The 14,402-nt window shown below is 34.9% G+C and overlaps 1 protein-coding gene across 6 annotated transcripts in view; it reads right to left on the reverse strand.

Moving 5' to 3' along the window:
- The window catches only part of LCOR (ligand dependent nuclear receptor corepressor), a 111,697-nt gene that overhangs the window by 35,631 nt on the left and 61,664 nt on the right, over positions 1-14,402 (reverse strand). For 5 of the 6 annotated variants that reach the window (XM_055118753.1, XM_055118755.1, XM_055118756.1 and 2 more), the window contains 3 exons: positions 11,645-11,777; positions 6,071-6,358; positions 2,109-2,202 (listed from right to left, as the gene is read on the reverse strand). The exons of the other annotated variant lie outside the window; for it this stretch is intronic. In XM_055118753.1, coding sequence (XP_054974728.1) covers positions 2,109-2,202; positions 6,071-6,358; positions 11,645-11,777 — 515 coding nt within the window. The remainder of the gene's footprint in view (positions 1-2,108; positions 2,203-6,070; positions 6,359-11,644; positions 11,778-14,402) is intronic. 6 annotated transcript variants of the gene reach the window in all.

A 14,402-nucleotide genomic window follows, 5' to 3' on the forward strand; every position in this document is an offset into this window, starting at 1 on the left:
ATGTGACGTTACCACTAAACAAGCACAGTAATAAAAGAGTAAGTCAAATTATTTATTTTGATCAACATATTCAACAGTCATGACAACCAGCTATAAAACTGGAACCTTTACATTGGTGGTACCCAGATAATTGATCATTTAATCCACGAACAAGATGATGTTTATTATAAAAAAAATTAAGCACCTCTAAGTATGTTTCATATTTTTCTTTGGGGGGAAATATGGCTACCAGCCCCAAAGGAGGAAAACCCCAAACGAAATCATAACTTACCACATTTCTCAAATGAGTACCATTCATTCTCTACTTAAGAATGATCCAAGGTTGCAAGAAATTGCCCTGTTTTTCCCCCAAATATTTGTTCCTAAATTCTATTCAAAGTAACTGTCAGAAATATAGACATTTTTGTAGCGATTTTATTTAAAGCACTTTCAATATTAAAATACCAAACAGTAATTTTACCATTTTTAAGTGGACATCTTTCAAGTACATTTTAAGAAGTCGACTAACTAGTTTATTCATGAAGTTTTTGTTTTCACAACAGAAAATATTATCAATGATCAAACTGGCAACTGATAACCATGCCCAAGGGAATTTACTAGGCCAAAACTGGAACTTTGCAGAAATAATGATAAACCAGCTATGTTCTCCAGGTCTCAAGGGATTCTATATAATCTCCAGCTAAAAATGGGCAATACTCTTAATGCTTTTGTCTTCCAGAAGACTACCACACAGAAAATTCCATCCAAAAGAGATAAATGCAACAACTTCAAACATCGAGGACATGGGTTTGGCACCCAAGATTAAAAGGAATGTGAAGTAAGAAATTCATTTATGCACACAGCAAGCAATTTTTCTGCATGTTCTTCATATAACTCAAATTTTTTATAGATGTATACATAAATGGAATCCAATGATCTGGGATTACTGATGACAAAATCGAGTATTAATTATAGTGAAAAGAAAAACTAAGAAAAAAATTTATTATACCTTGCAAAATTATTATTAATGAAATTACTTTTAGACAAATAAAGGAGGAGAGAAATAGGGAAATGAGGAATATTTTAAAAAATAGAGAACTTCAGTAAAGAAATCAGCAAAGGAATCCTTACATTTGAAGGCAGTGAAGAGTGAACTGAGAAAAGTCCATTTATCGTCTACTTCTGTAATAGCTTACCAACTTTCTCAAGTTTATAGTCTCTAAGTTAAATAAACCTAGTATCAGCTAATTTAATTTATCAACAAAACTTTTACAACTAAAGTTGAATTTTTTAAATTGTATTATACTTTATAGTATTTTATTTTTTGCAGTAATAAGGATTCAACCTAGGGCCTTACACATGCAAGGTAATGGCTCTAAGGCTAAGCTACAACCCCAGCTGAAATTTTTAAGTTAGAGTACAGCTTTATGAAAATGCCTTCCTAATACAGTATCTAGTTATGTTAATACCTTTATTAAATAAATAGCTACTATATCACTAGAGGGAAAATCAGATAATCTTACACTTACAAAATCAGGTGTTCAGGAAACTCTTTAGTGTGCTAAGAATATCAAAATTGTGTGTATGACTTGGCAGCCTAAGACAGTTACTCATCAAGATCTACAACCAATCTTATTTACCTCAAAAACAAAAGTACAATTACACATTATGAACTGCCACACACTTAAAACTGCAGTTCAGATCAGCAAACAAAACAAACAAGAAAAAAAACACCCCATCCCCATGTATACTCACCAACACCTCATTAGAGATAATAAGTTATGTATTAGATTTATTTTCATTTTCTAATCCAACAAATTTAGAACACAAAATATTGCCTTTATACTTGAACTCTAGAATTATTCAGGCTGCATTTTATACTATCAAAATACTCAACAACAAAAAGTCCAAAGATTTTTTTGCCATATTCCTGATGTAGTATTATTTGTACTAAATTGGCAATACTGATTCTAGACAACTATAGATACCACAGATTGTGCTCCTATTTAATCAATTATCTGAAAGTCATTTTACAAAATACCTGCTTTAAAGTCACAAAAGGAGAGTGGCATTAAACTTTGATAAATTACCTCCTAAAAACTTTGGAAGGCTAAAATATTTTCCCTTACCCGTTCCCTTGAGTACTGGAGCAACCTGGAGAATGGCTCAGGGAAGTGCTGCCAGCACATGGACTTTTCTTAGTGGAGAGATCAAGTACACCGTCTGTAGAGACACAAAAAAACACCTGAAGATATTAAAAATTAGCAGCAAATGTGAACTGAATTTTCTAAAGATGACAGGTGCAAAGTCAATTAGTTATACCAGCTATATCTGAGTTATCAAATCATTAACAGCATCAGAATAGCTTTTCTCCTAAAATCTGAGACTGTCCACCTAAAGTAAGATAAAATTGGCAAATCGTGTTATATCTAATTATCTCCAGATGTTAAATATTTTATGAACAGGGCAAAAGAAAGGTGAGGCATGCCACTAAAGATATTAAAATACAGTGAGATATTAGAAAACAGCAGTTTATACAGTATGAAGTCTGACAACAGAAATGACTTTATTTTTCAAATTTACCTTGATCAAAATATAAGATGTCATAAAACATAATTCCTTGAGAGTGATAGGAAAACTAAACTTAAAAGTTATCTGTCACTGTCATCCCGTTGCTCATCGATTTGTTCGAGCGGGCACCAGTAACGTTTCTCATTGAGAGACTTATTGTTACTGTTTTTGTCATATCCAATACGCACAGGTAGCTTGCCAGGCTCTGCCGAGCAGGCTCGATACTCTCAGTAGCTTGCCGGGCTCTCCGAGAAGGGCGGAGGAATCGAACTCGGGTCGGCCGCGTGAAAGGCGAACGCCCAACCACTGTGCTATCACTCCAGCCCAAACTTACAAGTTAACTACACATATACATTATACAAGTTAGTGTGCAAAATCAATTTGTTTTAAACTTTTGATAAATTGATATGCCCTAATTACTCTTCAAAAAAACTATGCTTGAACTTCGTTTTCTCGGAAAAAGTATGCAGAATTCAAAGTTTACTTGCTGCAATATATAAAGAGAAGAATTTTCAATTAAAAGGATATTACATATCGTTGGGCAAAATTTAAGGAAGAAAAGAGAATGGAACATTCTGATACTAAACAGTGTAGAAAGTATATCATATTATAGTAAGTTAGACCAAATCACAATTTTTTTTATTGGATCCTAAAATGAGAACTTTTTTTTCCCCACAAAGATTTTTTCCTTCTCTACAAACTTAGAGTTTGTATAAAGAAAAAACAGTCCAGCAACTATTAAAGCTATCATTCTGGCTAAAATTAACAAATCAAGGCAATAATGCCTTGATTTTTCAGGAGGTCATCAGGGAAGATTCTTGCTATCTACTTCAGTTAAAAATCACCCCAATGGGCTGGAGCACATGCCTTGCATGCACAAGATTCCAAGTTGGATCCCTGATACCACATCCCTATTCCCGCCCCAACACTGCCAAGTGTGGTCCTGGTGGTGCTCTAGGCCTGCTGTGCTCTAGTAACATGGTGTAAGTGGGCCCTAGCACTGAACCTCCATGCTGTGCAAAGAATAGCCAGGAGTGGCCCTGGGATCCTGCAGTACTTTTGAAGGCACCCTAAAACCAAGTAGCACTGCACTGTAGCACTGTGATCCTGCTGTTCATCGATTTGCTTGAGTGGGCAATAGTAACGTCTCCATTGTGAAACTTGCTGTTATTGTTTTTAGCATACTGAATATGCCACGGGTAGCTTGCCAGGCTCTGCTGTGCAGGCGGGATACTCTCGATAGCTTGCCGGGCTCTCCAGGAGGGATGGAGGGCTGGAAGCTGGGTCGGTCACATGCAAACGCCCTACCCGCTGTGCTATCGCTCCAGTCCTAAGTAAATAAAATACCCAGCCACAAAAAGAACTCACTCAGGACTTATGTCTGAAGACACTATAACTGTATTTAAGGATGCTAGAAATAAATATGCAATTAAATTAATAATAATAATAATAATAAAACCACACAGGGGGCTGGAGTGATAGCACAGCGGGTAGGGCGTTTGCCTTGCACGTGGCCGACCCGAGTTCGATTCCCAGCATCCCATATGGTCCCTTGAGCACCGCCAGGAGTAATTCCTGAGTGCATAAACCAGGAATAACCCCTGTGCATCACCAGGTGTGACCCAAAAAGCAAAAACCCACACAGGACTAAAGGTACTTCAATGACACTAATATTTCTAAAAATAAAATTACAATCTTATAAAACAAAATATCCAGTTAGAATTGAACCCAATTAGAGATTTAATGAGAAAACATGCTGCTTAAAATATTTACAACTAAAGAAAGTCTTATGCAGGGACTTCTAAGATTGTCAAATTCATTATCCCACAAAACTCTGATTTAAGCTGAGAAACACTGAAACTCAATTAGAAAATAAGGGTTTTTTTTGTTTTACTTCAAGTATATGCAGGATTATAATACTATCATCCAGTTTAGATTTCTCTTGGTTAGAACAAGCTGTCAACTTAAACACAGTGATAACACTAGTTAAATTTTTGTATGTTAGTCTCCATTAGTAACAAATAAATATTCTATGCTGCTATTTTTCCTATTGCAAACCAGAAGCTTTTAATGCAGTATCTGGAGCAAAGCTGTTTTTAGCAGAAGCTACCAAATCTCAAAGTAGAGAAAACAATCCTTAAAAAGACAGAAAAGAACTATTTTCAAGTGTGGTAACAAAAGATATACTGGACAATGAGAATTCAAAGGTCTCTCATTTGGAAATCTCAGAAATGAAGAGACTGTGACAGATGTTACATAGTCACCAGAAAATAAAATTCAAAACCAATATTCCTTAATAAATAAGGAGTTAGTCCATTATGCATAAATTCTTATAAATCACTTACAACAAGCAAAAGAAAGCCTTTAAATATAGGTTTTCATAAATTCACTTAGCAATGTACAAGTTTATCTCACCAAGATATTCACACATATAACCTTTCTGTATACTCTTGAAATTTCTATGATAATAAAATAGTAGCGGGTAGGGCATTAGCCTTGCATGCAGCTGACTCGGGTTTGATTCTTCTGCCCTTCTCGGAGAGCCCGGCAAGCTACCGAGAGTATCTTGCCTGCATGGGAGAGTCTGGCAAGCTACCTGTGGTGTGTTCGATATGCCATAAACAGTAACAATAAGTCTCACAATGGAGACATTACTTGTGCCCTCTCAAGCAAATCAATGATCAAGGAGTAAGTGATACAGTGACAGTATGGACATCACCAAGTCAGAAGATGTGGGAGGTTTTAAAAATAGAGGCTCAAAGCTTATTTCATCTGGTGAAGTTTAAAGTAAACTGAGATCATAAAGCGAAAGGAATATTTAATCTATTTGAAAGCAAACTTTTGAAAGACTCAAATTTTTGCAAAAAAAATACACAACCCCTTAGTTTTTTCACTTAATTAGGACCTCACCAACAAATTCTCTACTGGAAATACTAACGTAAGGCTAATCACAATTATATATGTATCTAAGCATGGGTTTTTTTTTGAGCATTTACAAAAATTAATACACTTAATCTCAATTGTGTCTGTTCTCTCATCATTTCTAACCATCAGAACTGCTGCTACTTCTTGTTTTAAATTCAAGTAACATATATTTTTGCCTATGGTCATTTGCAGAGTATAATTTCTTCTACCTAACTAGCATATTTATTTTTCATATATGTGCTAACCCTATACTGATGAATAAGGAGGGGTTCTTAGGTTTTTAAAAACAATAGTTATGACAATACTTTGGAAACTGCAAAATGCGTATGTAACTATCAAGGACCTTAAAGATTAGTTAACAATTTGTAACTTGCTAACCTTCCTAGTTGGTCCATTAATCATGTATGTGAACTACTAGTGGTTATGATAATCACTCTAGTTGCTCTTCTCTATCACTACTTGGTCAGGAATAACTTAAGAATTGCATTAGTTTTTAAATCCTATTATTGTTACTGGTGCCTATTTGCCAATGATTTTTTTTCTCCCCAAACTGAAATATTTTGGTTGGACAGGAGACCTTGATATCAAACCATACCTTGTTCGCTAGGTTCTGACTGAGACTTTTTGACAGTAAGGTCCAGAGGTGAGTCTTGGTCAGCCATGAGAAGTTTGCTGAGCACAGGGTTCTGAGTAGTTGCAGCCGTGGGAGAGGTGGTGACTGGAGATGCTTTCGGCAGGCTTTGGTTCTTTGTGCTATTGGGCTGGCTGGGGTCCTGAGTAGAGCTATTTTTTGAGGTATATTCAGCAGCAAATTGTTGGATCATTCGCTGCATGATCTCACGGGCCACTAGGGGAATATTGGGGTCGGAGACCCAGGGACTGTCTGTAAACAAAGATTTATTTACTTTTAAAGTGGGACAATATACTAAAATAAAATAAAAAAGACAGCTTTTAAGCAAACAGAACTTCATTTTATCTTTTCTGAAAATGCAATATCCTAAAATAGTATTCCCTCTTAGCTGTATTTTACTAAGTTTATGATTACAGAATTTTAAAAAAACCACTTATTTCTAAACATCCCCCCACTCCATCACATTCCCCATTAAGAATTCAAATAAAGGGGTAACACACAGATCTTTGGGCGAAATTCACTTACCTGATAACAGAAATCCCCTCTCTTTAAATATAAGCTCTTATTTATCACTTATATTGGTCATAATCTGGTTTCCCCTTAATTTTCTCCTGTCACCTCTGCCTAAATTGTTGAATAATGGATTGCTCAGTTAATGAGTCCTTAAAATCCAATTCCTGTTAAAATGTGAAGATATATAAAAAAATACAAAAGAGGTGACTAAAAGCATTAAGATGCTTGATAGGCTATTACCAAAATCACTTTGAGGGTTTGTAAGCATTGACTGTGGGAATCTTTTCCCAAAGTTAGTGATCCTGCAAAAATTTCTTATGCTGCAGACCCAGTGGACTAGAATTTTAGAATCAATGTTCCATAACTTTAAGAATGGGTTAACAATGTAAATAGAAAGTAAAGTGAAAATTATCAGTTACAAGGCGGGGTGGGGGGGTGCGGGATGGGAGGTGTACTGTGGTTTTTTTTTTTTGGTGGTGGGATATGGGCACTGGTGAAGGGATGGTTGTTTCAGCATTGTATGATAAGACTTACGCCTGAAAGCATTGTAATTTTCCACATGGTGATTCAATAAAATAAAATTCTTATTAAAAAAAAAAAAAGAATGGGTTAAGAGTTTAAATGTCAAATCGAGGCACAAAACCACATTTTTCAAAGAAATTCTCTGAACATATACTGCCAACCATTAACCATGATAACCAGAGAAATAAACAATTTCGAATGAATGTTAATTAAAAAAATAAAGGCTCTATGAATTATTAACTTACAGAACATTCAGGGACATTAAATGTTAAATGGGGTAAAACGAAAATATTTTGTATAAATATCTCAATCATTATCACTCTATTATGGCCATTAAGTGCCTCAAGGGCAAGGATTATGTTTGTTTACTTTTGTATATTCAGTTCCTTACCCTTGCCTTATATAAAGAATGCTTTCATATTAGTTGTATAATAAATCTGATCAAATCAATCACTTATCAAAAGTTTTTTTTCTAAGAGAGAAATATGATCTAAAGATTCAAGGGCCTCTATAATTTGTATTAATGGGTAAAGTAACACCCTTGATAAAAACAAACAAAAAAAAAACAACTGTCTTCTACCTTATGTCTCACCCAGAACCTTTATTAAACTTAAATATATTTCTAAGATATAGAAAGATCGCACTCATATGTGGAATATAAAGTAGCTGAGAGGTACAAGCTTACAATGTTGCGATTCCTGGCAGACATTTCTCTGGACTTAGTTACTAAAATACTAAAATACAGAAATCCAAAACTATGCTGCTGCTAATGCGGCCTCCTGACCTCATATCTCTTCATTCTCAGCAATGGAAAACAAATTACCAAATGCTTTCTTTTCAGCAGATCGACTTTAGGGGGGAGAAACTCCAAATCAATAATAGTGAATTTTTTTGTTAAAATATTGAATGTAATCAAAGTAAAGTGAAATTTACCAGTTACACATGCGGGGTGGGGGGCTGGGGAGGTGGGGGGAAGGGGGGAGGTATATCGTGATTCTTGGTGGTGGAATATGTGCACTGGTGAAGGGACGGGTGTTTGAGCATTGTATAACTGAGACTTAAACCTGAAAGCTTTGTAACTTTCCACATGGTGAATTAATAAAAGAAATAAAAAAAATAATAAAAAAATAAAATGAAGGTGAAACCTAAATATATATATATGTATATATATATATATTTCTAAGATTTTACAAGACAGTTTTCAAAAACTGAGTATCTGTGGATATTAAACTAAAGGGAAAAGTAAATTAATTTTATCAAGAAAGTAAATTACGTTATTCACAATATCCTGGAGTTATAAGAAATTTAGGTTTATTTATAAAGAAAAACTGACTCATAATTATTAAAATCTAATATCTCCAAAGTAAACAAACATGATCAAAATTTTTTATGATTCTTAAAAACAGAATTTTTCTTTGAAGGAGAAGTTTTAATGCCAGAAAATGATCATATAGCCAGAACTGACTTAAATTTTAATAAGGTCTTCCCTACTATTGATAACTATTTTAAATATTAAGTAACTTCTAACCCTAAATTTTCTCTCTGGAAATTAACTATTAAGTATGTTAGATGACATAAGAAAAATTAGTTAAGGCTCAGAAGTTACTATCAATGACAACAGTTCCTGGAAAAAAAAAAATTTTGTTTTTGTGATGCCATGCAAAATCAAGAGCTCTACCACTGAGCAATATTAGTCTGATTCATAATTTTAAAAAAAGCCCAAAGGCCTCTCTATCCAACAGGCTTTGTCCAAATGAAAAGATTGTGTATATGTAACTTAAACTTTTAATACCAGTCCATCCTTTTATCTCCTGAAAAGCTGAAGAATGTGCAATGCTTGAGAAATTTCCAAAAATGAAGCATTTTATGAGATAGTATTGTTTAACTACAGTAATAAAACAACTACAGAGAACTGTGAAGAGCCAAAGATTTTAGAATACAGACCATAAATTACTACCTTTGTGCTTATAAATACCTACTACATATTTGCCATTTTGTTAAATGAATGACTAACACAATCATAAAATATGATTCATCTTTTTTAACCAATGACAACTGTCATTTGAATCTCTATGTTCTTTTAAAGGTTTCTGGTGATATATGCACTCTTTCACAAACTCACAACACATCCAGAAACAAGAACTGAGAATAAACACCATCAGATCAAAATTTAAATAAGAAAAACACGTGAATACTACCATAAGCACCTGTATATTTTACAAATACATATGCAGAATAATTTTATGAAAGAGACAGAGCAAGCTGAAGAAATGATGAAGAAGGCAAATTTTGTTTTGTTTTGGCTTTTGTTTGCGGGCCACACCCAGAGCAGCTCAGGAGTTACTCCTGACTCTGTCTGTACTGAGGAATTAACTCTGTCAGTGTTCACACACAATTTGTAAAACTTGGAAATAAAGGACTATATCCAAGTAACGGAAGTTATTTATTAAAAACAAAATATTCCTCATAAACTGTCATATCTCTGGATACAAATATTTTGAGTAATGATGCCCATTCTTCCATTCTTGACAAAGTTAATTAGAACTGAAATTAATATAAAACCAGGGGGAAGAAACTTTTTGTTGAGAAGAAACAGTTGTCCTAGGTTTCAGTTGTCAGTATACAAGTACACAAACTTAACTTTAGATATAATTTTGGAGATTTTTATCTCTTGAAGTCTGAGCCTAATTTTCATAAAAATTTCTACTCTAGGGGCTGGAGTGATAGTACAGCATGTAGGGCGCTTGCCTTATAAGTAGTCCATCTGGGTTCAATCCCCGGCATCCTATATGGGCCCCTGAGCCTGCCAGTAGTGATTTCTGAATGCAGAACCAGGAGTAATCCTTGACCACTGCCAGAGTGGCCCCAAAACAAAAACAGAAACAAAACAAAAAGGACTTCAATATCTACTATCAAGCTTTTCTGGGATACCGATTTTTAAAATATATTCCGCTCTTAAGATTACGCCTCAAATATTCGTAAGAAAACTTAAGAAGTTTATGTTATTCCACCATTATAAAAAGATGAGACTTGTCATGTAGTAGAGGAATCTGCTGACAGTCAGTGACCTTATTAGCTTTTATGGAGAGGGGACGAAAAGTGGTTCTTCTGTATGGATTATCGAAGAGAAGTTTCTCTTTTCAGATAATAAAAGTTTGCTATAGTATTAGACATAGCCAGCAGATTCTTAACAAAAGGAGCAGCAGCAGTACTATAAAGATACTTTGCTTAATAAGCTGATATAACTGGCCAAGGAGCCATTTATAATTTTGAAATTCAGAGTATTTTATAGGGGTGATAATGTGAAATGGTGCAAGAGAACACTTAAAAAGAAGTGAGGTTCCAGAATTAATCAAAAAAATAATTTAAGTTAAAAATACACTTTAAAAAAAATGTAATTCTGCCCTACAAATATGATGGGAAGAAAATAATGGGGGAAAAATGCCAGTGAAAAGAATCATCTTGTTTATACCTACTGTGCCTCATATTCCCTCTTGAGAATAATGATCACATTAAGCAGAAGTTCAATTGGTTTTCAACTGTCACCAACCCATCAGAAGAAGCACTTATCAGAGTGTAAAGGAAATTATACCCTTCAACTCTGAGGGAAGAAATGAATTTACAGAAGAATGACTAACCTCGAAAATACCAAGAAATGATTTATTTTTTTGGCGTTACGGCCACACCTGGCAGTGTTAGGGGAACATAAGCAGTGTTGGGGATCCAATCTTAGCCCCACTCTTTGGTTCCTCATAAAAATATTTTAAGGAGTGGAATTACTGAGTAACCCAAGTAAATAAGGATATCAAAGATATTAGTAGTTTTCAGGCAACTTTCTTAGAACCTATCAGCAATTTCTGCCACAGAGCTACAGGAAAGGCCTAAGAACTAATTAGTAAAATTCCAGCAAATATTAGACAGCAAAGACATACCCCACTAGAATATATAATAAAGGGAAGGTTCATGAAGGCCGTGGCTGATTGTAATGAAACTTTGTGGATAAAGTATATTAATGAGTTCATGGAGAACTCCTACACCTCAAGACACTATTATTGGAGAATGTTTTTGTATTAGAAAGAAATACACAAGTCTGACAAAATTTTAAGGAGAAAGATTAACTGAAATACGCAAGAGATGGTACTATTAACTACTACCTTAAACACACAGGGCAAGGCTTTATTATAAAATAATGCATAAAAATTAGTAAAATAAGACTGTATAAATGAGAAAAAGAAATGTGTAAAAACATAATTTTTAAGATATAAATTTACATTTTTCTCCAAACGAGGCTTCAGTGAGGAATTACTTACATGGCACCATCTCTTCAGAGAGAAAAGGAAAGAAAAGAGTTGCCTCACTCTATTCCAAATTTAACTTGAGAAGGAATATATGGAATGATAAAGTATCATTAAAGAAAAGTATTTAAAAATAACTTCTTAAATCATTTAAGGAGATTAATATACGACAAGCAGGTGCTAAACATCATTCTTCACTGGAACCAACCTTTTCTATAAAAGACTGCATTGAGGAACTCTTCTGCTTGTCTCTCGAACCGAATGATTTTTGCTTGCTCTTGTTTAAGCAGAGCTTCTTGCCCAGCTCCCGAAGCTGGTTCATCCAGACCGACTAAGTGTCCCTGCAAAAATATTTGGTAAAATATTTGCACAAAAATCTTTCCCCATCAACAGTAAAAACCAGATACAAAATCAAAGTTTAAATATTATTAAGATATGACAAAGCAGTTTAGAACAAGTGGACTACTTTAAATTTTTAAAACAGGATAAAATGATTATAATAGTACTCTGGGATTAAAACTGAGTAGTTTTAATTCTTCTATTTTTTACAACAACTCAAATTCTAATCAAACTATACTTTTACTTGGGGCGGGGGCGGGGGGACCGCCTTGATCACATCCAGTGGTGTTCAATGGTTACTCCTGGCTTTGTGCTCAGGGATCACTCCTGGCAGTGTTAAGGGGAACAGAAGTGATGCATGGGACTGAACCCAAGATGGCAGGTAAGTACCCTAATCACTGTTCTATCTCTTCAGCCAAAACTATACCATTAAAAGGAAATACCATTAAAACTGAGGTCTGAATACACTGATTCTTAATATAATTCAGGCTATAGCTCATATATTGTTCAGAACTCAACTCAGACTAACCTCAAGTATTATTTGAGGGGCTGGGGCGATAGAACAGCGGGTAGGGTGTTTGCCTTGCATGCGGCCGACCCGGGTTCGATTCCCAGCATCCATATGGTCCACCGAGCACTGCCAGGAGTAATTCCTGAGTGCATGAGCCAGGAGTAATCCCTGTGCATCACTGGGTGTGAGCCAAAATCAAAACCAAACAAAAATATATGAGATTTATCCTTGTCCTCCACTATGTTTTCATAGATACGAAGCACATACTTATACAGAACCATTACAAGAAAAAAAAAATCAGAAAGCGCTGACAGCTATGAGACAGTATAGGGGTATGGCACCTGCCTAGCACATGGCTGACTCAGGTTCAACCCCAGCAATACATATGGCTACCTACACACCACCAGGACTGATACTGAGCACAGAGCCAGAAGTAAGTCCTGATCACCGCAGGATGTGGTCCCAAAACAAAAACCAAGCAACCATAATTGAATTCCAGAGTTAATAATGTTCAGAACACTTCAAGATCTAAAGTTTAAACATTAAGTATTTTTTCCTCTCTGAAACATATATGTATGTATGTAAAGTCATACAAGTCTGAATATAAAGTTTCAAAATGTTCCATTAAATTCATCCCAGTATCAGAATCTGCTCCCACATTGTGAGAATAGTCACTGGACCAGGCAATGCTTTTCATTTACTTAAAAAATAGAAAAATACAAAAGGAAATAGAAAAAAACAAAAGTACCTTTTCAGTATTTAGGCTCTAATACAAATAATTAATTTAAAATAAATGCAATACATCAACACATGCATTTACTTACATCATGGAAAAGTTAAAAACGCTCTAAAATGAATGATATACTTGGCACGATAAAAAGATAACTCTGAAATTATGTTGTCTCACAAATGATTTCTTCAAATACTTAAAATATATTCAATAACACTACAACTTTCTATGATTTCTTCACCACCTGAATTGTATCAATAGCACAATTAAACAAAGTAATTTGCAAAATAACTTAGCATCAGAGGCTGGAGAGATAATACAGTGGGTAATGTGCTTGCCCTGCACACGACCAACCTGGGTTCAGTCCCTGGAATCCCATATGGTCTCCTGAGCACAGTCAGGAGTTATTCTTGAGTGCAAAAATTTCAGGAGTAACCTCTGAGCATTGTTGTGTGTGTCCCAAAAACCAAAACCATAAACAACAACAACAACAAAAAAACCCAATTTATCAGTGTAAATAGTTTAAATAGAGACCCCAGCATACTCAAATTCAAACAGTATCCCTTAACATTTCCAAGATACACTAGCCACAATCTGTTTAAAATCATACTGAAAATATTTTAAGTATTAAAAATCACTGCAGGGGCCAGAGCGATAGTACAGCGGTAGGGTGTCTGCCTTGCATGCTGCTGACCTGAGTTCGATCCCTGGCATCCCATATGTTCCCCAAGCACCGCCAGGAGTAATTCCTGAGTGCAGAGCCAGGAGTAAACCCTGACCATCGCCGGGTGTGACCCAAAAAACAAAAGAAACAAAGAAAATTATTGTGGAAAATCTTTGTTAGTTTTATTTGCCTACTGTCTCTTATGAACTAAAAGCTAACTTTTAAAAATGATTCACACATACTCTATTTTGGTACAGATTTAAAATCGACGAGTATTAGGAAAATATATTAGTCAGTAATATAAAACCATTAATTATAGTATACTTTGATATCATTTCACTATTGAGTATATTTCTTAAAATCAGACATTATATGACATATATTATACTTAGACATTTCTCAGTCCCATATTTGGTCAATTTATGTCAAAATCTGAACAGAATATCTATACTTCAAAAACTTTAATATAGACTGCTGGTGGGAATGTCGGCTAGTTCAGCCCTTTTGGAAAACAATATGGACGATTCTCAAAAAACTAGAGGTTGAGCTCCCATTTGACCCAGCAATACCACTGCTGGGAATATATCCCAGAAAAGCCAAAAAGTATAGTCGAAATGACATCTGCACTTATATGTTCATCGCAACACTGTTTACAATAGCCAGAATCTGGAAAAAACCCGAGTGCCCTAGAACAGATGACTGGTTGAAGAAACTCTGGTACA

This window comes from Sorex araneus, chromosome 11 (assembly GCF_027595985.1).
Source record: "Sorex araneus isolate mSorAra2 chromosome 11, mSorAra2.pri, whole genome shotgun sequence".
Lineage (NCBI taxonomy): Eukaryota > Metazoa > Chordata > Mammalia > Eulipotyphla > Soricidae > Sorex > Sorex araneus.